The 24,039-nt window shown below is 35.1% G+C and overlaps 1 protein-coding gene across 14 annotated transcripts in view; it reads right to left on the reverse strand.

Annotated features, from left to right (window-relative positions):
- DCAF6 (DDB1 and CUL4 associated factor 6) overlaps window positions 1–24,039 on the reverse strand; it is a 138,418-nt gene that overhangs the window by 46,531 nt on the left and 67,848 nt on the right. For 5 of the 14 annotated variants that reach the window (XM_055111985.1, XM_034939768.3, XM_034939759.3 and 2 more), the window contains exons 9-12: window positions 23,845–23,964; window positions 23,041–23,301; window positions 11,861–12,031; window positions 4,760–4,819 (exon numbers count right to left, since the gene is read on the reverse strand). In XM_055111985.1, the coding sequence (XP_054967960.1) occupies window positions 4,760–4,819; window positions 11,861–12,031; window positions 23,041–23,301; window positions 23,845–23,964 (612 nt within the window). The remainder of the gene's footprint in view (window positions 1–4,759; window positions 4,820–11,860; window positions 12,032–23,040; window positions 23,302–23,844; window positions 23,965–24,039) is intronic. The other 9 variants (XM_034939762.3, XM_057302200.1, XM_063604179.1 and 6 more) reach the window with 2 other exon arrangements.

A 24,039-nucleotide genomic window follows, 5' to 3' on the forward strand; every position in this document is an offset into this window, starting at 1 on the left:
CACTAGTTGCACTCAACCAGTTTAATACTGTGTATACAGTTATTCAAAGAAAAAAATTTCTTCAGTAACCAAGTCCACTAAAATTTTTAAAAAATTTTATTAGTAACATTTTTGTCCTTGGTAATCCTTCCAAGTAAAGAAATCTATGAAAATGCTATGGAAAATTAAACAACATATAAAATCATTTGGGCACCTGGAAAATGGTGAAGAAATATTTTGTGACATAAACATAAAACTGAACTATCAATTTTTAAAAAGCATTCGTGTTTTGTTAAAAGTATGAAAAAGAAATTTAAAATATGCTGAAATAATCGTTAGTCAGAGATATATTCAAATAGGAAACTTATTAAATGTACTACTTTTTCCATTCTCCATGGTAAAACTGAGAACAAGAATCTTGGTAAAGGTTAAAATTTTGAAATAATAGCATATCTGGGGACATCAACTATCCCTTACATCTTGAACACACAATCTTTCTATTTACTCTATAAACATGCTCTGTTTTGAACCTACCACCACCTATACCTGACATTATCTTTGCTCTTTCAATTCTTAATTGAGCTTATGAAAAGAGACATACCAAAGTCTCTACCTTTTTTCCCCAAACCTTTCTCCTCAAACCACTATCTGGCTTCTGCTTCCACTACATCATATCTCAAACTACAATGTCAAAGCAATCACGTTGCCAAATTTAAAAAATGATTTATCAGACTTTTTGGGAGTTGGTATTATTGATTTACATGGCATTACTAACCTGTCCCTCCTTGCACTTCTTTTCTCCTGGTTTTGGATATGGCATTCTTTCTGCCCTGCATACTTCTCTGATCATTCCTGTTTGGTCTCATTAGCTAGATCCTTTTCTCTACTTGCTCCTGTAGTGCACTCTACTCTTCTCACACTACCCTCTTTTTCTAGACAATCTCATCCACTCCCATGGTTTCAACTGCTATCTCTAAACTAATGATTCCTTACCTTTATTTCTACCTCAGATCACTTTGGTGACTTCCAGCATCATATAGCCATCCAACCATCTATGAGATCTCTCCACGTGGATATCCAAAGACACTTCAAATTTAACATTAAAAAAAAACTCACATACTTTCTTCTCCCCTCAAATCAGCTAGCTGTTCCTCCTAACGTCTCTATCTTGGCTGATGGTTCATTATCACCCTATCAAGACACCTGGTTATCATACTCTCATTCATTTCTAACTTATCAGTCTCAAAGTCCCATGAATTCAACCTTTCAACTATTTTTAAAATCTGTCCATTCCCACTTCTCACCACTATTGCCTTAGGTTGGATCCCTCATAATCTCTTAGGTGGACTATAGCAATGGTCTCTTACGTGTTCTTGGTGTTTTCAATCTTACTCCTTCCAATCATTTATAATGTTGCCAAAATGATCTTTCCAATATGTAAATCTGATCACATTTCTCCCAAGCTGAAGTAATCCCTACAGCTCTTAAATAATTGCTTAAAGAATTCATTTACTCACTCGTTTAACAAATATTATTTACCACATAATGTATGATTTTAGGCATAGAGGAAATTATAGTAAATGAAAATATTTAGAGAATATGCAAAAAGGTAGATATTAAACAATCCCCTAAATAAATGTATGATTACAAATGTGACAAATGCAATGAGGAAAAATAACAAGTCACAAAGGAAGAAAAAGAGGAGACTTACTAGAGATTGTGAAGTTATATTATTTTTGAGAGAGTAACATCTCAGTGAGTTTAAAAAATGAGTAGAAACTGCTCAACAAAAAAGTAGTTTTGGTAGAGGGAATAGCATGTACAAGGGATGTACAGCCTGTACAAGGGATGTAAAAGAAATGAAAGTAAGTCTATTTGGCAAGAGCTTAGTGAATGATGGGATAGTGGCCTGAGACGAGATTAGAGATACAGAAATCAAGTCATGTAGGTTTTATAAGCCAAGGTATGGATTTGGGTTCTTTTGAAAGGCTATGGGAAGCAATTAAAATGTTTTAGGCAGATGAATCACATGATTATATTTACATCTTGAAGTTTCACTCTGGCTGCCGGTAGAGAATAGACTATAGCCTGAGTGGATGTGAGAAGACTAGTAAAGGGATTATTCCATTAATCTAGGAGAGACAAATGGTGGTGGGCAGTCTCTATTAACTTTTAGAAGTTATCTTTAGGTAATGTGAGCCTGCAATGTGAAGTTCCTAGTACTTTAAAAGTTATAATGCTGATGAACAAAAAGGTATGTAAAAACTCAGGATTTAATTAATTAGATACATTTTCCACCATTAGAACATTTCTGCTCAGAGGTCTTATTACAAAGCTACATTTCTGATAGTCTACTACGGTGCAGCTTCTGCCAAAGCCACTCAATACTAACCTCTTACATAGCAACTCTACTTACATGACTAAAATGTATATCATACTTTACATAGCCAAAAAGATAAAGAACCACCTGATTTCTATTTCCAAGCTACTCAACCCTAGTAAATGGCCTTATCATTTACCGTACCCAGGCACTGATGTAAAAAATCTGGGAGTTAATCATAATTTTTCTCTTCCTCTCATATCCCATATCATATGTAAATTATCAACTTAAATTGAATATAATATTAAATGTAATGCTATGAAAATTATTGTATGTGATTAACTAGAATATAAATTTGGCTATAAAATCTCTGATAGTGATATATTATTAAATCCATATATCCTTAGAAAACAAATCCTTTAATTATAGAGTAGTTATAAACAGTAGTCTAATATAGTAGGCTATAGTTGTGTTTTGCCTTAATTATTCTTCATGTTAATACCTCTGTAATAAACATATAAAATAACAGATGCTTAATTCCTTAGTTTGCAAATTAATTTACCAATTCATTCATTCATTCTTTCTTTCTCAAGAACAGAAAACCTTATAGTAATACAGGTCATCTCAGGTCCATAAGGAGTAATTTAAGATCAGAAATTCATCTCAGGTCCATAAGGAATAATCTTTTTTTTTTTTTTTTGGATACAGAGTCTCACTCTGCTGCCCAGGCTGGAGTGCAATGGCGCAATCTCGGCTCACTGTAACCTCCGCCTCCCAGGTTCAAGCGATTCTCCTGCCTCAGCCTCCTGAGTAGCTGGGACTACAGGCACGGGCCACCACATCCGGCTAATTTTTGTTTTTAGTAGAGACAGGGTTTCACCATGTTGGCCAGGTTGGTCTCAAACTTCTGACCTCAGGTGATCTGCCTGCCTTGGCCTCCAAAAGTGCTGGGAATACAGGTGTGGGCCACACGCCTGGCCCCATAAGGAATAATTTAAGATCAGAAGTACAAAAGACGTTTTCTAATTCACTTTAAAATTAGTTTCTGAATATTTCTCTAAGAATATAGTTTAAATTACATCTATTTCACACCAAATAAGTACTACAGCAATATTTAATTTCTGCATTACTATTGACATATGAGTCATCTAATATGTAAACTTTCAGTCAACCAAATCTTATGGCTTTAGTGCTAATTTTTAAAAAAATGTTTTTGAAAGGAACATTTGTAAAATATATAAAGGCAATCATCTGCCTTTTTTCTTTTCTTTTCTTTTTTTTTTTTTAAAGTGATGGGGGTCTCACTCTGTCACCCAGGCTGGAGTGCAGTGGTACGATCATAGCTCACTGGATCCTTGAACTCCCGTGCTCTAGCAATCCTCCTGCCTTAGCCTCCCTATTAGCTGGGACTACAGGCATGCACCACCACACCCAGCTAATTAATTTTTTTTTTTTAAGAGACGGGGTCTCGCTATATTGACAAGGCTGGTCTCAAACTTCTGGGTTCAAGTGATCCTCCCGCCCCAGCCTCCCAAGTAGCTGGGATTACAGGCGTGTGCCACCACCTCCAGCTATCTGCCTTTTTAAATAGAGAAAGTGAATATCGTGTTAAGTCATTCTTAAAAGACTTAACTAAGATTACTTATCATACTTTGTCACAATATATTTAAAATACGTCATTAAATTCTGAGGTGAGATAGTAAAACATTTGCGCTAACACTAAATAGCCTTTTTAGTTTTTAGTCTTCCTATCTCCAGCCTTTTGAGATGTCCCTTCATGTCAGAATGTCTTCCTCTACTAATCCTTCTCTGTGCTGTATTTGATCTGCTAGTAATAAAGCCTGATAAATAAGTAACCCGTTTATTTCATCAGGCTCTATTCAAGGCTTGGAGATTGATTCTATACCTTTCCCAAGTTAAAAAGTACAAGTGGAAGTGGGAGCTTCTAACTGACAGCTTTTGAGCTTACCTCTGGGTTCGTAACTGTAGTCTTTAGTTAAAGCTACCAGGAATTTGGCTACTAGATAAGTGAGACATAAAACCAAGTATCATTACTAAAGCAATCTAGTAATATAGAATATCACTGTGTTTAAATAACTTATCCTACATAAGCAACGAGGTAGTGTTAACCTCACACCCACAGTTCTACACAATTTTATGACAGACACCTAGAATTTAAAAAATGGATATAGTTTATATCCATTATAATTTTGTTATAGGGAGAGAGTTCAAAGTTGGCATCAAGGGCCAAAGTGAGAAATTAGCTTACATAGAAAATAATCTGTATAGGCCAAAAAGACCTTTTATGTACAATACCACCTATTGTAATTTGGTCCACAAAATACTGACTATAAGACCATAATCAAAATGAAATGCTACGAAAGGTGTGAGAGAGCTTAGTTTATGCATTGCAATAAAGCTATGGATGGATGGGCATAGCGCATCTCCTGTTGCACGCACCCTGTTGCTCGTCAAGTGACATGGATCCGAGCTGTTTGTTAACCACAGAAGAAGGAGAATCTGAAACAAAAATGAGATTTCAACTTAAAAGTAAGCAGCAGAAAACTGCACAGCAATGTCATGATCATCTCTAAGCTTAAGAAACAAATGTATAAGGCTGCAGAATAGAAGTAAGTACTGTGGTGTGATTCCCAAGCAGTGAGTAAGCAGGGCCATGTGCTTAAGATATGTTATTCCAGGCAAGCATTTAGTAACTTTGAGAATGAGTTGAGAAACTATTCTTCTATTTCCATGCATACACCTTTTATCAAATTCGTATACCAGAGGCACAAGGTGCAAGGTAGATATATTAGAAATGGGGTATCTAGTTCACTACATACAAGACTCCTTGCCCTTCTCAAACTCCCTCTCCAGCTCCTTAAGATGGTTTTCATCCTGCCTTGGAGGATTCGAAGCATGAAATGAAATGCTCATTATACTTTGAGAGATGTTGTTTGCTGTACTGTGGGCTGAACAAGGAGCTAATATCAAGATATTATACAAAGAAAATGGTTTATAAGAAAAATATTCAATGAGGTAATTACCATTACAGAAACATGCATGACTTTAAAAACTCTACAGTATATTGTGCATATTAAAACTATACTATGTAAAGGCTCAAGTTTCTTTAGCGTTACCTGGTAGGGAAAGGAAAAGAGAGACAGAGAAGACTTAATGATCTGGGCTTTACACTTTCTACCTTGGCTTCAAATAGAACAGCTTCGTTCTTATCTTTTTAATATGCTGGGTTTCTATGTAAGAATTTATTTTATAAGCGGTTTCTACTGTTTGAAAAACACTGGTATTAAGGCAGGCAGCATAATAAAATGGAAAGAGCACTCATCAGAAGTTAGTAAGTTTTAATTCTAAACTTGATTCTGACAATAATTAACATTTTTAGGCCCAAGCTTCTCCTTACTCTCTAATCAGCCTGGGGATCTAGTAACCTAAGCAAGACACTGGGGAATAGGTGTTCCAGTAGGGCTACAGTAAAAGAGAAACATAGGTAATAAGCGCAACTCTCCCCAACCAATAAGAATAATTCTCAGTTTCTAATATCCTGTGCTCTAGTTCTTAGCAAATGTTAACAAAATACTTTTGGCCAACACCAGTTTCTGCTCATAATGGCATATTTTTCCCAAAAAGTAGGTATTTTAAGATTGTCCTTAGCTGGATAGCTGAGTTTTCCAATATATCCTGGATTCACATTGATTTTATAGGATTTGATTGCTTGCATTTGTACATTTAAAAGTCTGAATCCTGCTAGTGGTACCATTTGAATCAACTTTAAATCTTCCATCTTCTAGTATCACCAGTTTGTTCATGTATTTTTCTCTTACTAGATTTTGACAAAACATGATCATTATTTGAATAACAGCTTTTACTTATCCTTACTTATCACCTCTTTTTCATTAGAACAGTTAAATCTTTAGTACACAAAAAAGAAAGTGGAAACAATAGCATTTCAATCAGTTCCCTAATCTATTTGTGCTTTACTTTCTTAAGATGCCTTCTCATTTATCCATTTCACAGTTGGATTCAACACTACCATCTATGTTGTTTTTAAAGAACAGATAAATTGGTCTTTAGAAAAAAAATTAAACTCTTTAAAAAAACAAGAAAAATGTGACTCACAGTGAAATAAATATTGGGAAACTCTCCTAAAAATCTGTGAAAAATATTTTTCATCCATTTGGATTTGTTATACATTTCATTGTGCCCTCATTTAACAATTAAGAGCCGTAAGAAAACTATAAACTCTCCAAGAAATCTTATCTTCAAACATTTATTTTTTCTAAAAAATACCATGAAATGTACAAATCTTGTTGAGATAAAATGCATCTTATTTTTAATAAAATTTAAGAAAGAATAAGTCATGGGAAAAAAACTATTAATGAAAGATCTAGAATGCTGTCATTTCTACAAAACTGTATTTTCAAACTCTTGAAGTATTTAAAATATTAAAGCTATGTTAAGACAGAAAGTATTAAACTAAAAGGGTTTCCTTTTTGGTTTTAGTCTGCCATAGACATTGTGTATTTCTGAGGCATTTGCTGTTCCTCCCATCTTGAAGATTAATTTTATGAAGAAATCCTTCCTGGTCACTGCTTTCATTCTATTTGTAATCTTGGGAACACACAACTCCTTTGGGAAGGATTATTTTCCTATCATATGAACATTTTAAGTGACACGTTTTTTTAACCACTATTCATAAATACAATACCTAGAACTCCTATCTTACATAAATATTTTCAAATATTAACATAGTAACCATTAGAATAGCTAATATTTTAAAAAGTACTTACTAGTTTAAGCTGACTGCCTCAGTTACTGGCATATTCTACTCTACCTCTCTGGGAAATACCTTCTAGAGAATACAATCACAAACTAAAAACCTGAATATATGGTCCAATGGTAGTTTATTGTAACATGTAATATGGTTGGTCAGCTTATTTGAAGTGTTTAGAATTGTAACTTTTTTTTAAGGTAAAGATACACTTTAAGCAAAAGCTCACTCAGTACTAAGCTCAGCATGTCTCATGGTCAATTACTGTGTATTTCCAAAAAATGTGTTGTTTGGTCTTGAGAAAATTCTTTAGCCCCTTGACACCAGAATTATCTCCACTGTAGAAAAAATAGACAATTATAGTCTAACAGGTAAATCACAAAGATTCTTCAGCCACACTTCCTGGGTTCAAATGTGGTTTTTCTACTCAGTAATATTGTAACCCTGGGCAAGTTATTTAACTTGTCTAAGTCTCAGTTTCTCCATCTGTAAAATGAGGATAATCACAATATCTACTACATAATGTTCTTCTGAAGATGTAATGAGATAATCCATGTAAAATATTCAGACAGCACATAGGAATGGGTCATTTAATGTTATCATTACTTGCCTATTTTTCAGACATATGGTATTGAATGAAAAATAATGGTACAAAGCTGTTCTGAAACATCTGGAGCGTATTATTATGTTTAAACTTCTAAACGACTCATCACTGTTTTGCTTTGGACTCTGTCATTCAAGGTAGTTAAGGACTGCTGGCAGAACTAGACTAATATCATATCTAATTTATTAACTATTTATAAACATCAAACACATAGATCCAATGCATCCATCTGAGAAGTGCTGCCATGTGACTGTCATTATGGACTCTGAGGGAAATCTGGTGTTGTTTAGAGCCTGCTTGCACAGGATCGGGTAAGTGCTGATTTTTTCCAATATGGCTCAGTTTTGAAAAGCCCTTTTTCAAAAATAATCACCAATGTTTTATACCCTTTTGGGGTATAAAAATTACTTTTTTCCAATTAGTAAAACCGTGCCATAAAGTGAAAAAACAGTTCCTACCTGACCCTCTCTAGGCTGGCTCCATGCTCCAGTGGGGCTCTGTGGTGGTTAGGTCAGTACCAGCAGACTCCACAGGGTGCTGTCACTCTGAGCAGGAGCCAGCAACCCATGACTTCAGGGGACCTGAAATGGAAAAAAAGAGTTGGGCTTAAAATCAGCCATATGCTGAATGCCTCTGCCATACCTGTTTAGGACATTCATCTGATACATGTACATATAGCTCATTCAAAACCCTGAATGCTATCAACCTTATGGGGGCCTTTATATGAGGTCATTTTTAAGTAGCAAACAACATACTACAATTAAGATAGTACATTATTGGCTGGGCATGGTGGTTCACACCTGTAATCCCAGAACTTTGGGTGGCTGAGGTGGGCGGACCACAAGGTTAGGAGATCAAGACCATCCTGGCTGACACGGTGAAATCCCATCTCTACCAAAAATACAAAAAATTAGCCGGGCATAGTGGCACATGCCTGTAATCCCAGCTACTTGGAAGGCTGAGGCAAGAGAATCACTTGAACCCGGGAGGTGGAGGTTGCAGTGAGCCAAGATAGCACCACCGCACTCCAGCTTGGGCGACAAAGCGAGACTCCATCTCAAAAAAGAAAAAAAAAAAAAAAGAGAGAGTACATTATCATGTGTACTGCTCTCCTCAGGTAGATAACTTCATATATACTGTATTGTCTTAACCCATCCTTACATGGTCTCTGTAAATTACAGCAAGCTACACTATCTAAATAAATCAATAATTGGGAAACTGAGGCATAAAGCAGTCAAATGACCTGCCCAAGGTCATCTAGTCATAAAGCCAGGGACAAGAGTTCAGCCAATCTAATTCCCAGGCACTGATGTGATAAAGGCAAATTCATTTCTTTTTGGTTAAAAAAAATTTCAAAGGATTTTATGAGTTCCTGCATATTTCCTAAAAGTCTAGAAAACAAGTTATGGTGTATTTCCTAAATGAGTTGTGGTGTATTTCCTAGAAAAGATATACTTTTAAAAAACTAACAAGTAAAAATATTTTTAAATGATATATTCTAATTTTTTAAAACCATATTTTTGGAAATTAGTTCTAAAGAATTATCATTTACAGGTGTCAAAAATTCTTTTAAAGCACTGATTTTCAAACTGGGCTTCAGGGAGCAGAGGAGCTTTAGGGGTAGCAGGAGGAGCAAGCAGGTGGGTAGTCGCTCCTTGTTTCATGTTTAAGTCCCAACAGTGCTACTTTAATATACTTTCTATTGGAATTTCCACATAAGACTGATGACAAAGAGTGAACAAACAAAAATAAATAGAAAACCACTGTTTAACATCTTCTAACACCTATTTTATACAGCTCATTTTAAACAGTTTGAAACTTAAGGTGATATCATTTGGTGCCTTAGAATGGTGTTTTAGTCTTCAATGGCCAAGAAATATCAGCAACTAAATAGATAATATTCCATCTGGGATTATCCTAAACCAGCATCAGGCCCCTTCCCATTTGATCCCACTAAAAATGTAGGTGATTATTTCTACAAAGTGGTTTCAAGGTTTGATCTCACTTTCCTACAGGAATTAGGTATTACTGATTTCACAGAATATTCCCATGAGTTCTATATATTTTGAAAAGAGAATAAAATGGTTGCCAAACAATGTAATTCAGAAATTCTTTCTATACTTTTTAAAATTTCTTGGTTTCCAAATCATAGTAATGTCTCCTTTGAACATCTTATAGCTAAAAGACTTAAACAGGTGAGAAGACAACAGAAATATGTTTTACTGGCACTATCACCACTAACTGATACTCTAAAGATACCAAAGTATAAAGGAAAAATATGCTTCTTACATATGAGAAATGCACATTCTTCTATTATTAATAAATTAAAATCTAGGAGGCTAATTTTGGTGCTTTCTGTATGGGTAGATAGTAGTAACATCTATCATAAAAGAATGAATCAATTAATGTCCATATACAAAACTGCATTTAATTATTATGTATAAGATAAAGTTTTATAATTGTTACTCAATTAAAACCTACCCTCCTGTTGAATTTCATAAATTTAATTTCTATTGTTGCCAAACTAGATATTTAATTAGAAAACACTTAGAGTTGGAAAGACAGCATCTTACTTCACAGAAACCACACATTCACTCTAAAGCTTTCTGATTCTAAAAAGAGCTTGCTTCAATTCAAATTCGTGAACTAGTTACAAAAGATTAGTGAATCTCAAAATATTTTTCCAACATCTACAATGTATACTTCTTTCCTGTTAGACAGTTTTGTTTTATACTCAAGATCATTTTAATACTAAGTTTGTAATCTGCTAAATTTTAGTATTTCAAAAATAATTATATATGTAGGGACATTTTATTTTTCTTTCTATTGACTTTTAGGTTTCATGATTTTTTAACCTTCAAAACATGTTTGCTAGACGCTTATATACAGCAAAAAAAAAAAACCAAAAATGTTTTATTATTAAATGTCATTATTGTAATCTGGTCAAATTTTCTTGTTAATTGTTAAAGTAGAGGAAAATATTTCCCCATAGGAAAAAAAAAATCAGAGGCCTCTGCCTGATACTCCCTCTATTAATATAACATTGAATTAAAAATCAAGTTTATGATTTATCCCAAACATCATGTCTATATTACAATGACTTAAATTTAATTTTACCACATATAAAATGTGCTTTTGTTACCACAGCACTTACTAGAACAGATATTTATAAAGTAAAGGTTGTCCAATTCTACCAATATATAAATTAGTTCCAAATAATCAAATTAGAACTCTCAAAGCCCAAACTCATCACTCTTTAGGGTAGCAGAAGAAAGCATATCAAACAAAGCATTATAAACTGATTAGTATGAGAACCTAGACATTCTTGTTCCTAAATAACTTATTACACCTACTATAGTATTTATATAATACTATAGGATTTACAGTATCTATTACCCATCTTGAAATAACTAAGTTGACAAATTATTTTGTGCTATTAATATATCTTTCATTAATTCTTTTAACAAATGTTTATTGAGCATCATGAACTTTCTGGTCATAAGACGACAGGGCATTAAAACACTCATTGAGAAAAAAAGAGTGACAATTTTTACTATGTTATCACAGTTTTATAGCATAATAAGAACATGAGACTGTGGAGTACTTTTGCTGCCCTACACATCAGAAAGTTGATTATGTATAGAGGAATAAGAAAGCAAATATTGAAAATTTTCAAACAATGACAGAAGGAAATAATTTAGTCAGCATGCTAGTATGGCCAAATAATACTATAATTCTAAAATCTAGCATTACTAGGTTTTAGGAATATTGGCTAACATTCAAAGAGGAAGAAGAAGAAGAGCTAGGAGCCATAAAGCATAGATTCATTTCAGCATATGCAAACTTTCAATAGAAAGATCAATGCAGGCTCTAAATTCACTAATTATTCAAAAAGAGGTCATCAGCTTTAAAAGTAATAAATATTTGCCCCCTCCAAATATATTACAACTTTTAAAATTGATTATTTTATATTCATCTCTCTGGAAGATGCTGCTGCCAATCTGTCCCCCTAACACGTGATGTTGAATACCACCATATGCAAGGAAGGGAGGGGTAAGCTGCAAGCGCATTAGCTCTCTTTTTGAATGGGAAAAGGGAAGCACCTTATTACACAGTAGCAGTATTAAAAAACAATTCTATCAGCTGCTTAAGGACACTTGACATTAATAACCTGAAGCATGAGGGTCCTGTGAAGAGCCCTCATGAGAAGACTGATCAGAAGTGGAAGGCTGTTGCTGGGTATGTGCAGCTAGCTCTTGCTGCCTCTGCTGCTCAGCCTTCTTAAGCCTCAGTTGTTGCAGGCGCTTACGAAGCAAAGCTATCTCAGGGCCCCTTAAAAATTCTGACACAAATAGGAAAAGAAAGGTGAAAAGACAGTAATAAAATAGAAAATAATAAGAATTTGATTATACATTAAAAAAGAAGAAGGATATAAACAAAACACATGTCTCATAGAGGACTACTATAAACAAATTACTGATAAAAAAATTACTGGTCATTAAATTATGAGACAATACATACACAACCAAATGCTTCTATTTAACTACGATGAATTAGATACATATATTTCTCTAGGAATATTTAAGTAATTAAACCAAATGGAAATAAAAAGTCCTCCATAAGCAAAAGATTTCAAAATGAACATAGAACAAAATGATACTAGGAAAGAAACAGAAATTGAAAACAATCAGTTAACTCATCTGATTTATACACAAAAATTTAAGCTGCTTTGTTAATTCAATCAAATAACAAAATTCAATTAAAATGATAAAAACTTATGCATTTAGAAACAACTCAGAATTTATTGAGAAGAGCTCTAAAAAAGTGAAAGTTATATATTCTTCAGCTAAATATTTCATGTTAGAATTGTCATTTTAAAAAATTTTTTAAGTTCAAAAAGATTTACATAATCAATATTTTCCTAACCTTTATCTGAAGTGATCACAGATGAAAAGTAGAAAAATAACATTAAATTCTGCAAAGAGATATTTACTGAATGTCTTCTATGTATGAGGCATTGTTTTAGGCTCTAGGGATAAATAAAATATTGAACAAAACAGTCCTTATTCTTGTGGAGTTAATGTTCTGAGAGAAAAACAGACATTTGCGAATACACAGGCACACATGATGTTGAACATATGTGTTTGTGTCACGTGGGGATAACTGCTATGAATTAAATTGGCAGGGTAAGGTAAAGGGGATAGTGAATAGTGATGACAGGGCAAGGGTTATTTTATATATGGCAACTCAGGAAAGCTTCTCTCATAAGGCACCACTTGAACAAACACCTCGAGGAAATAAGTGAGTAAACCACATGGATACCTGGAGGAAGAGTGTTCCAGGTGGAGAAAAGAGCAAGTGCAAATACTCAGGGGGAAAGCGTATAGGAATGTGCAATACATTTTAAAGGTAAAAGCAGTAGAATTTGCTGATAGTTTGGATGCAGAGTGATCCCAAAGTTTTTGGCCTAGGTAACGGGAAAAATAAGTAACCATTTATTACGGTAGGGAACAATGGAGGAACAAGTAGTGTTGGGGGAAAGAATGCATAGACATCCAAGTGGAGAAATTAGGTAGGGACTGAATACAAAAGTCTACAATTCAGAGATATAAATTTGGATGTCATTTTAAGCCCCCTAAAGAGTAAAGGATGACACAGAAGAGGTCTAAGAACTGAATCTTGAGGCAGTCAAATGTTTAAGAGGAAAAAGAACCTCTAGAAAGAGTAAGAAGGAAAAGCCAGAGAGAGAGAGCTGGAGAACTGAATGATCAGAGCTCTGTAAGCTAAGTCGTGAAATTGTATCAAAAAGGATGGAGTAAGCAGTTGTGTGAAATGCTGCTAGTATACTAAAAAAGATACTAAGGGCTAATCACTGGATTTTGTACAATGGAAGTCATTGATGACCTCGACAAGAGCTATTTTAGTTAAATAATAAGGACCAAAATCTGATAGCAGCAGGTTTAAGAGAAAGGGGAGGTGATGAAGTAGAGACACAAAGTATATATATTCTTTGTACAACTCTTGCTATTAGCGGAGAACAGATAAATTGGATAATCATTGTCAGGGTTATAAAGAATCAAGGGAAGGCAGGAAGGGCACCATGACTCACACCTGTAATCCCAGCACTTTGGGAGACCAAGGCGAGAGTATCACTTTGAGCTCGGGAGTTTGAAACCAGCCTGGGCAACACAGTGAGATCCTGTTTCCACAAAAAATCAAAATTAGCCAGGCATGGTGATGCACACTTGTGGCCCCTCGGGAGGCTGAGGTAGGAGGATCACTTGAGCCAGGGAGGTCAAGGCTGCAGTAAGCCACGACTGCACCATTGCACTCCAGCCCGGGCAACAGAGGAAGATCCACCAAAAAATAATAATAATAATAATCAAGAGAAGTTTGTGGTTTTAGTTTGGGAGCTAATATACACATCTGTATTCTGATGGAGAATGTTTAACTGAAGGAGAGAGAAAGATGATGCTTAAAAAAAAGCAGAAAACCACAGGAATGATGTCCCTGAGTAAACTAAAGGAGGTAAGTTCCAGTGTATCAGAGGAGGAATTGGTTTTGAATAGGTGCATAAAAACCTCATTAATCATAATCAAAGGGAGGCAGAAAATATGCACAGAGATGTCAATAGTTAGATTTGGTGGTAGGAGCATAGAGAATTTCTGACACTAGCATGAAATTATACAAACTACCAAATAAACTTTCAGCCTCTCCAGATACTAAGAGTAAAAAATTTGGTTTACTGTTTCAGAAATCAATAACGCCAGGTACTAATTTCTTGTTACGATGGTTTCTATTTATAAAGCATTTTATTCAATTACCCAATTGGTAGTTAAGATTTAATAACTCATAACATCATACTCACTCACTGTTAGTTCTTCCTAGAAAATGATCCAGTACCAATAGGGTAGTATTCATTGACAAACAAATGGTGATGCTCAGTGGCACACTGCTTTCTTTTCAGGTAGGTACAGACACCTTATTTATAGTCAGCATAATAGTAATGCTTTTAGCAATATAAAATAAAGCATTATTATACAGCCATAAAGTTTGTCACTTCACACTTCAAAAGAAATCTATGAGAAAGGCCATATATGTCAAATTTTGCTAAAAAAGCAGAAAAATGCCATCAATGTCATTGGAGTGTCAACCCTCTCTATTGAGTTACCAAATGTTTTATGAAGACATAAATCTCCATCCCAGAACCCACTTGGTGAAGTGGCAAACAGCAAGATCTCAGTACATGTAGTGATGCTCTAAAACTTGAAAAAAATCAAGATTTAGTTGTGATAATCTTATGAACCATTTATTCAATTATTTCCAGTGCTTTTTAAATAGGAATTTATCTGCTTTGAAAGCTGCTTGTATGGTGGCTTTTTTCTCCTTGGATTAAAAACAAAATCAGGCTCAGAAGAGAAGTCACCACATAGCTGTTAACTAGGAAAAGCAAGTATTGAATTAAAAAATTCAACCAGACATAACAGACTAAATAACAGTTCTGCTAGCAGCTTGAAATTTTAAAGCAGTTAACATACACACATATTACATCCTTTAAAAAGATATCACAAACATACATAATTTGTAAATGTAGATAAATGCCTGGAGAATTAGCTTTTGTCAACATGACCCAAACTGAAAATTGAATACAATAAATACCTTGGGTTGAATTTTAAAAACAACGATGATAAAAATTCAACAAGGTATTATAAACTGCCACAGGAAAATTGTACTTTGTCATCTCCTCAAACTACAAACCCTATTCTTGTTTTCTTCTGAAAGATTACAGGTTATTCTCCTAACGACTTAATTCCAGTGAGACAGAAGAACAACAAAAACAGCTACAGTTGACGCAACAAAGGTCCACTTGGTTCTAACCTCACATCCTGCCTCTACAATACATACAGTATTTTTGTCCTGGACTCTGGATCATTTTTATATCTAATTTGGTGGCACTTTATCTGCCTGCTACAAATCTGTCTTCTAGTCCCAACTTATTTCTTGTCCTGGTAATGATCCTTGTGCATTTTTTCTCCTGGGACTGGTCACTTCTTCACTGACCTCCATGTTTCTCTGTTCTCTTCTTTGGTTTCCCCAAAAATGGCCATTGACCTAATATTTCCACTTGTTTCTTTCTTTCTTTCTTTTTTCTGAGACAGAGGCTCACTCTGTCGCCCAAGCTGGAGTGCAGTGGAGTGATCTCGGCTCACTGCAACCTCTGCCTACTGGGTTCATGCAGTTCTCCTGCCTCAGCCTCCCAAATAGCTGGGATTACAGGCACATGCCACCACGCACAACAAATTTATTTTGGTAGAAATGGAGTTTCACCATGTTGTCCAGGCTGGTCTCAAACTCCTGACCTCAGGTAATCCACCCACCTCGGCCTCCCAAAGTGCTGGGATTACAGGCATGAGCTACCACACCTGGTCTCTCCACTTGTTTCTAACCTATAAATGGCCTGTATCTATCTGACTAGACTAGACTAGACCTTTATCCCATTTAAGGAAGCTATAATTTGGATTTGGGGCTTTGAAAGGTTTGCTTTGATATGGTGCACAACAGAGTTCTTCTCCAGCAATTTTTCTACAAAGCTCAATTTAGCTATAATAATTCTACATAGGCCAAAATAAATTTGTAATTCCTGTTTATGACTAAATGAGCAAGAATCCACACACAGACCACATCATATGCTATCTTTAAAAAATTCTGGGTCGGGCACAGTGGCTTACGCCTGTAATCCCAGCATTTTGGGAGGCCGAGGCAGGTGGATCACGAGATCAGGAGATCAAGACCATCCTGGCCAACATAGTGAAATCCCGTCTCCGCTAAAATACAAAAAAAATTAGCCGGACATGGTGGCATGCGCCTGTAGTCCCAGTTATTCAGGAGGCTGAGGCAGAGGAATCACTTGAACCCGGGGGCAGAGGTTGCAGTGAGCCGAGGTTGCGCCACTGCACTCCAGCCTGGTGACAGAGCAAGACTCCATCTCAAAAAAAAAAAAAAATCTGATGGTCTGAGTAGTCTATTTAATTAAAAACACAGGGCAGGGAAGCTTTAAGTGATTCACTTCTCAATATGAGCCCTAAAGGTGAATTTTATATATACTGATATCCCCATCCACTTCAAAGTTACCACCTTCTCTAAATCATATTCTTTAAATAGGTTAAAATGAAACCAAAGAAAAAAATTAAATAGCACACTTGGAAAAATGCCTCATTTAATACTCTTTCATTATGAAAAGATTCTTAACATGAGAATAATTTACAAATCATGAACTAAATGAAAACATTTCTAGGCTTAACTTAAGAAATAACTGAAAGAGATGTCTGATAGGCCTTACTGAGAAGAGAAGAAAATATTCATAGTTATTTTGAAACATTTTTTATAAATAAAATTACGACGATTTCATTTTAACCTATACAGTTTTAGCTCATGGTCGTATCTTTCTCATTTTTAAATATATAATTTTATAATCACATTTTAAAAAGCAGTCTTTTGTTAAATGTTCAAGAAAAGAAGATATATAAAAATCAAAATGTCTTCAAATCCTGGGCGAGGTATATAGAACATGATTTCAAATGGTCTGACATATGAATTAAAATAAAATTCAAGAATACAAAGGGTAAAGCAAAAAAAAAATCTATCAACTGATTTTAAATTCCATTTCAGTCTACTTACCTTCCTAATTTAGCTACAAAACTCCAAAGCCAACACTGTGACCCCTCTAGATTTACCATTCTTCAGGGCATTCATTTTGCATATTCAACTCACTCACTGCTTCAATTAATTATTTTCATACCCATATTCACCCATATATACATGAGTGAAAAAGCACAAATAAATAAATATATATATATAATGAGACAATTTTTTAAAGTATTTCTGTAAGTTACCTTAAAATGTCTTCAGAACAACCTAAGAAAAATTATCTACTCAGTCCTATGTGGTCTAGACAGTCAAAGGCAAACAATGGATCCAAAATGATAAATGGTTAGACAGCTAATCACAGCATCTCTCTTCTAGGTGTTACCAAATTTTGGAAACTTAATGGAAACAGCCAGAGTAAATGACTGGGGCTAAAAGTATAATCTAAAGACTAAAATAAAGCTAAATATACCCTATCTAGTCTATATCAGCTTAAAGATAACAAAATGTCTCATCATACTTTTAATCGTATCTTTACAGGGTGAATATTGTTGGGGGAAAAAGATGCTTACTCAGAGACAACAAGATAGACAATATCCTGTCTTCATGAGAGCTTATTATAGTAAAAGAAATGTTATAAACAAAAGTGAAAAAAATTATAAATTTTTATAATTGCTTTTCACAAAATAAACAGGGTTATATAAAAGAGAATAAAATTTCAGCAAGAAGAAAAAGGAAAGAGGACTTTACCTAGGGTAGTTATGAAAGACTTGTCTTATATGGCATTTGAGCTGAGACTCAAGGAAAAGGAAGTTGGCCAAGTGATAAGCCAGGACAAGGGCTTCCCAAGCATACAGAGAATAACACTAAGAACAAAGAGTAAGAAGGAAAGAAGGAAAGAAAAGAAAAGACAGGAAAGAGAGAAAGATAGGAAAGGAGAAAAAGGAGAAAGAGGAGAAGGAAAGAAGGGATGGAGGAAAGAAGGAAAGAAGGGAGGGAAGAAGGGAAGGAAGGGAGGGAAGGAGGGAGGAAAGAAGGAAGAGAGAGAGATGGAAAGAAAGAAAGAGAGACAGAAAGAAAGAGAGAGAGAGAGAAAGAAAGAAAGAAAGAAAAGAAAAGAAAGAAGAAGAGAAGAGAAGAGAAAGAAAAGAAAATGGCAGGGCGCGGTGGCTCACGCCTGTAATCCCAGCACTTTGGGAGGCCGAGGAGGGCGGATCACAAGGTCAGGAGATTGAGACCATCCTGGCCAACACGGTGAAACCCTGTCGCTACTAAAAGTACAAAAAATTAGCCGGGCATGGTGGCAGGCGCCTGTAGTCCCAGCTACTTGGGAGGCTAAGGCAGGAGAATGGCGTGAACCCAGGAGGCAGAGCTTGCAGTGAGCCGAGATCACGCCACTGCACTCCAGCCTGGGCAACAGTGCAAGACTCTGTCTAAAAAGAAAAAAAAGAAAGAAAGGAAGGAAGGAGAAAAGAAAAGAAAGAAAAGAGAGAGAGAGAGAGAGAGAGAGAGAAAGCAAGTGGAAGGAGAAAAGAAAAGGAAGAAAAGAAAGAAAAGAGAGAGAGAGAAAGAGAGAGAAAGAGAAAGCAAGCAAGTGGGAGAAAGGGGGGGAGGGGAGGGGGGCGGGGTGGAGGCGGGGTGGGGCGGGGGAGGGCAGGGCAGGGCAGGGCAGAATTTGGCACGGAAATTCTTTGATAACCGAAAGAAACCAGTAGTACATCTAGAGTGTAACAATCATCAAGTACTGAGAAAATTGAATGAGATGAGGCTAGAGAGACAGGGAAGGGCAGGCCATATAAGTTCTTATACGTCCACAGTGAGGAGTTTGATTTTTTTTTCTTTTGTAGTTGTATTTCTAAACGCAATTAGGAACTTCTGAAGGGATTTAAACAGCAAAGTTATATAATCTGATTTAACATGTTAAAATACTCATTCTGGCTCCTGCACGGAGAATACATTATAATGGAACAACAGTAGGTACAGGGAGATTAATTAGGAGACAAGAAATGATGGTGAGATGAAAAGACCCAGGTTATAGTTTAGATACAGGAGCAAAAGAACTTGCTGATGAGCTGGCATGGGACTTGAGGAAAAGGAAGCAATCAAGAATAACTCACAGGTTATTCAAATAAGCAAATGGACCAAGAAGGAGCCAATTACGGAACAGGAAGGGTAGGAGGCTGCATTAAGTTTTAGTTTGAACATGTAAATTTATGACGTACAACAATAGGCCGGGTGCAGTGGCTCATGCCTGTAATCCCAGCATTTTGGGAGGCTGAGGCGGATGGATTGCTTGAGGTTAGGAGTTCAAGACCAGCCTGACCAACATGGGGAACCCCATCTCTACTAAAAATACAAAAATTTGCTGAGTGTGGTGGCAGGAACCTGTAATCCCAGCTACTTGGGAGGCTGAGGCAGGAGAATTGCTTGAACCCAGGAGGGGGAGGCTGCAGTGACCTGAGATTGTGCACTGCACTCCAGCCTGGGTGACAGAGCGAGACTGTCTTTAAAAAAAAAAAAAAAAAAAAGATGTACAACAATAACAAAAACATACTGTCAAAATAGCAGTCAGACATCAGACATAAGGGTCTGGAATTCAGGGTAGAAGATCAGATTGCTGATATATATATTTGTGAGTCATCAATTTACGGGAGATATTAAAAGCTATGAGGAACTGACACAATCACCCAGAGAAAGAGTGTATGTAAAGAGAAGAGAAGAGAGCCAAAACTAAGGGGTTTGATTATAATATTCAGAAGGAGATAGAACAAGAAACACGAACAACAGTTACTGAAAACCCACCAGAATTAATAAGAGTTAATAGGCAAATATGATATCATAGATGCCAAGAAAGGAAAGTGTTTCAAGAAGGAGTGACAGCCTATGTTAAATGCAACCAGGTCGAAAAATCTAGTAAGGTACTAACAGAGAAATATCCTTTAAACTGGTGAATGTCACTAGTGACTTTGATTAAAAGTTTCAGAGGAAAACGGGGTTGAAAAGCAGATGGGGGTTGGTTAATAAATAAATGAAGGATGGCAAGAAAATGGAGAGAGCATCTATCAACAACTCTTCTGAGGATTCTCATTACGAAAGCAGCAGAGAAATAAGGCAACAGCTGAAGGGGAATGTGAGATAATTAAGAGAAAATTTTTAAAGAAAGGAGATAATAAGAGCATGTTAAGGCCAAAAGAAACAATTTGGCAAAAAAAGGCAATGATAATGCAAGAGAAGGGGCAAAATCTTTGAGAAGCTGGAAAGGGATAGCAACTACATTGACTAGCTTTTGATAGGAGCTTTCTGCTTCTATCACAATGTGAGTACAGATGTTGGAAAGCTGGGAAATTATTGACAGTAGGAAAATGAGTACTTTTCATTGTGAATGAAAGGTTAGAATCTGGAAGTGGGGCGGGGATGAAGGGGAGTGTTAAAGTTTGAGAGACATGAAGGTGTAAAATAGTCATTTTGTACAGCTGGAGAGCAACAGTGTGAGGCTGCTCTGATGCACAGTGTTGAGCACCCATTGAAATTTGTGGTCATAACTTTCTTCACTATCATTCAGTGATTCCACTGTAGACTAAGAGAAAGCAGACAATTAGGTTCAACCAGAGATGGAGCATAGCAAATTTTCATATTCCCATTGTCCCTTTCTTTGATATCAGTAAAAATGACGGAGGACATGTAAAGGGATAAACATTTACATAAAAAGGTATCCACAGCAAGGCAAGCATAGACAGAAGTATACTTTATCATTTTCTCTATCTCTATGCAGGGAAATAATAGAAATCATGGTCCTAAGCTGACATTTCCATCTACTACATTCACCCAATGGACAATTCCCAATATTCACAAACACATTTGGACTTAGGCTATGGCAAATGCAAAAGAGATTGGACAAAAAACAAAAACAGAAACAAATTAAGTCCTTACTCCTGAAACGTTGAACTCCAGAATAATGAAAAAGCTGTTATCAGAACTACAGTCATAACCTTCAGATGTTACATCTAACACCAAATCATTTTTCTCAATAGTGATACTGTCTTGATAACATGGAAATATTCTAATTATCTATAGCTTAGTCAACCAAAATTCTCTCAATAATCTCCCAGTTAAAAATATTTCCTTACTTCCTATAAATAATTTGAGTAAAAGTACTGCGTAATGTTTCAACAATCATCACATGACCACCAAAAATATTTTTCTTCTTCAATAATTCAAATGATTGTCACATTTAATACTTACATTAAATATTGAAAGGAATTTAGCAATTTGAAATGCAGTAATTAAAATGCATTAAATAGCTTTAAAAAATAAAGTTCCAAATACTTGACTCATAAATATATTTAAGAAACAACTAGAATTAGTTAAGATTCAGTGGAAGCTGAATGTAAGCTAGAGTCTTCTTGCTAAGTTTTCCTAAAAACTTATAATTGATCAATATGTTCAAGAATATCACTTTAAAAATTCTTGCTTTTCCCAATTTTACCTGCTTTGAAAAACAAACTTTTAACTACTTCTGCTTTTAATTCCCAAATCTTCCAAAATATTTTATTTTTCCATAAATTAAAATGCTATGTCAACCGAGTGTGAAAACCTTGATTCTGTAGCTCAGCTTTAGCTTATTATTATGGATAAAATGTATACAGTGTTAACAGTTATGTAACTGACTCTGGCTTTTATTCCCATAGAAACTGAAAATGAATTACTAAAAGTGGTATATACTGATAAAAGAGTGCTTAAATTAAAACATCCCATATTTGGTAATCTGGCATCAGTTTCCAGAGATGTAAGAATAAAGTGACAGCTTGGCAGCTAAGCTGTTAGAAATTTTTTTATAGGTTTCAGCTTAGGCTTGCCAGCTGTATTTCTAGTTGCTAATAATTCTGGCTCTATATTGAGTAAAATTCTTCCTTAGAAGAACCAAAGAAAACTATGAGTAAATATCTTATTGGTTTTTATAATTACATGTATATAGTTTAAAGTGCCAAGTAAACTGTAGATACATCTGTTGAAAATTACTAGTATTATAAATACTAGCACATTCCATAGTTAGGGGAAAAAAGTTGACCATAAAGACTTATAATACTGAGAAAAAAATAGCATTTTAACAGAATGTAGAGGTTATTTTCACTAGCATCAAGTATCAAGAAGATAAGCATTTGGTAAAATAATTCTTTTTCATGTAAATACTAGAGAAACAAATTTTTTGGTAAATTATATGTTGTTGACAAAAGACCATATCAAATCCACCATAGAGAGTATATTAAAAGTACTGCATTATTTGAGGGAAAATAATCAAGAATATAAGCAAAGTGAAACTAATACTGATATTTTCATAATCACTTTAATATAGACATAAAACCAAATAAATCTAGAAAGATATTTTGGTCTCTAATAATCTATAAAATAATATTTAAGTCAGGCACATTAAACTATGTCAAAACACTATCTTTTGGTACCTTGTACTTTTAAAACAATTGTTTTATATAAATTGAAGATTCCTGCTATTTGTTAAAATTCATGCAAGTAAGACATAATTAATTTTTGTGTTTAAGTTACATAACCATATATTACATGTCATTTTGATCATTTATTCCAACAAGAAGTTGATGTGATTTAGTATCTTTCAAAATAGCCAGTAAAGAAATTTTCACTATCAAAAATCATTAGATGAACCACAGCATACTTAGAGAGGAATATCCTCACCAGACTGATGATGTGTGTGGTGTCCAGATGCCTCAACAGACTGCCTTTGTTCACTGTCTGGAGAAGATAGCAAAGGAGTAGAATGAGGGCTTTCTGTGGGAGATGATGTCGAATGAGCCTGAGCTGACATTGTAGAGGATGTAGAAGGCTGAAGAAATTGTTCAGCTGGAGTATCTACTTCCATTGCAGTTTCACTCACTTCCAAATCAGGACTTGATGGGACCGTAGGAAGAGTTGAAATATCTGATTGACTTGTTCCACCTTCAAAACACACATTAAGGCAAATTCAAATTTTAAATATTTTCTAAAACCAACAACTCTAAACAGATATGCTCAGAAAACACATTTATATTTACACACACAAATATATAATTTCAGTGATAATAACTACTGGTGATTTGGCCCATTTGACAAAATAGGCCAGTCAAGAGGGATAAAAATTTATCTACAACATATTCTTGTTAAAGCAATCAATCTTTCCAATTACATAAAACTTGTTTATACACAGAATTTTATATATTTCCATTCTCAGAGCACGTTAAAAAAAGGCTTAAAATAGGAAACCTCAGATTCTTCTACTTTACTTTGAGAAAAGCAAAAGATACGCACTAGGTCCAATGGCACCAGAAGGGACAAATTATATCCAATATCTTTTATTCTCTACTACTTCACACCACACAATAAGAACCTTGTGATTATTACAGATGTAAAACATGGTATAATTTACATGATATAAATAAAAACTGGCTTCAATAAGTAGTTTTTGCCAGCTTTCTGATGACTTTAATTAATATTAAAAATTACCTCTGGGTCGAGATCTTCCTCGTCCTCTATTGCTTTGTGCAACCTCACTTGCTTCTTCAAACCATCTTGATAACATATCAGACATTCTCTGCATCAATGACACATTGGGACTCTGCTCTCCTATTACAATATAGGTCTTATCAGTGAGTTTAGTAATAAGTCAGAATCTTTCATTAATACAAAAACCTAGATTTG

Source organism: Pan paniscus, chromosome 1 (assembly GCF_029289425.2).
Source record: "Pan paniscus chromosome 1, NHGRI_mPanPan1-v2.0_pri, whole genome shotgun sequence".
Classification (NCBI taxonomy): Eukaryota; Metazoa; Chordata; class Mammalia; order Primates; family Hominidae; genus Pan; species Pan paniscus.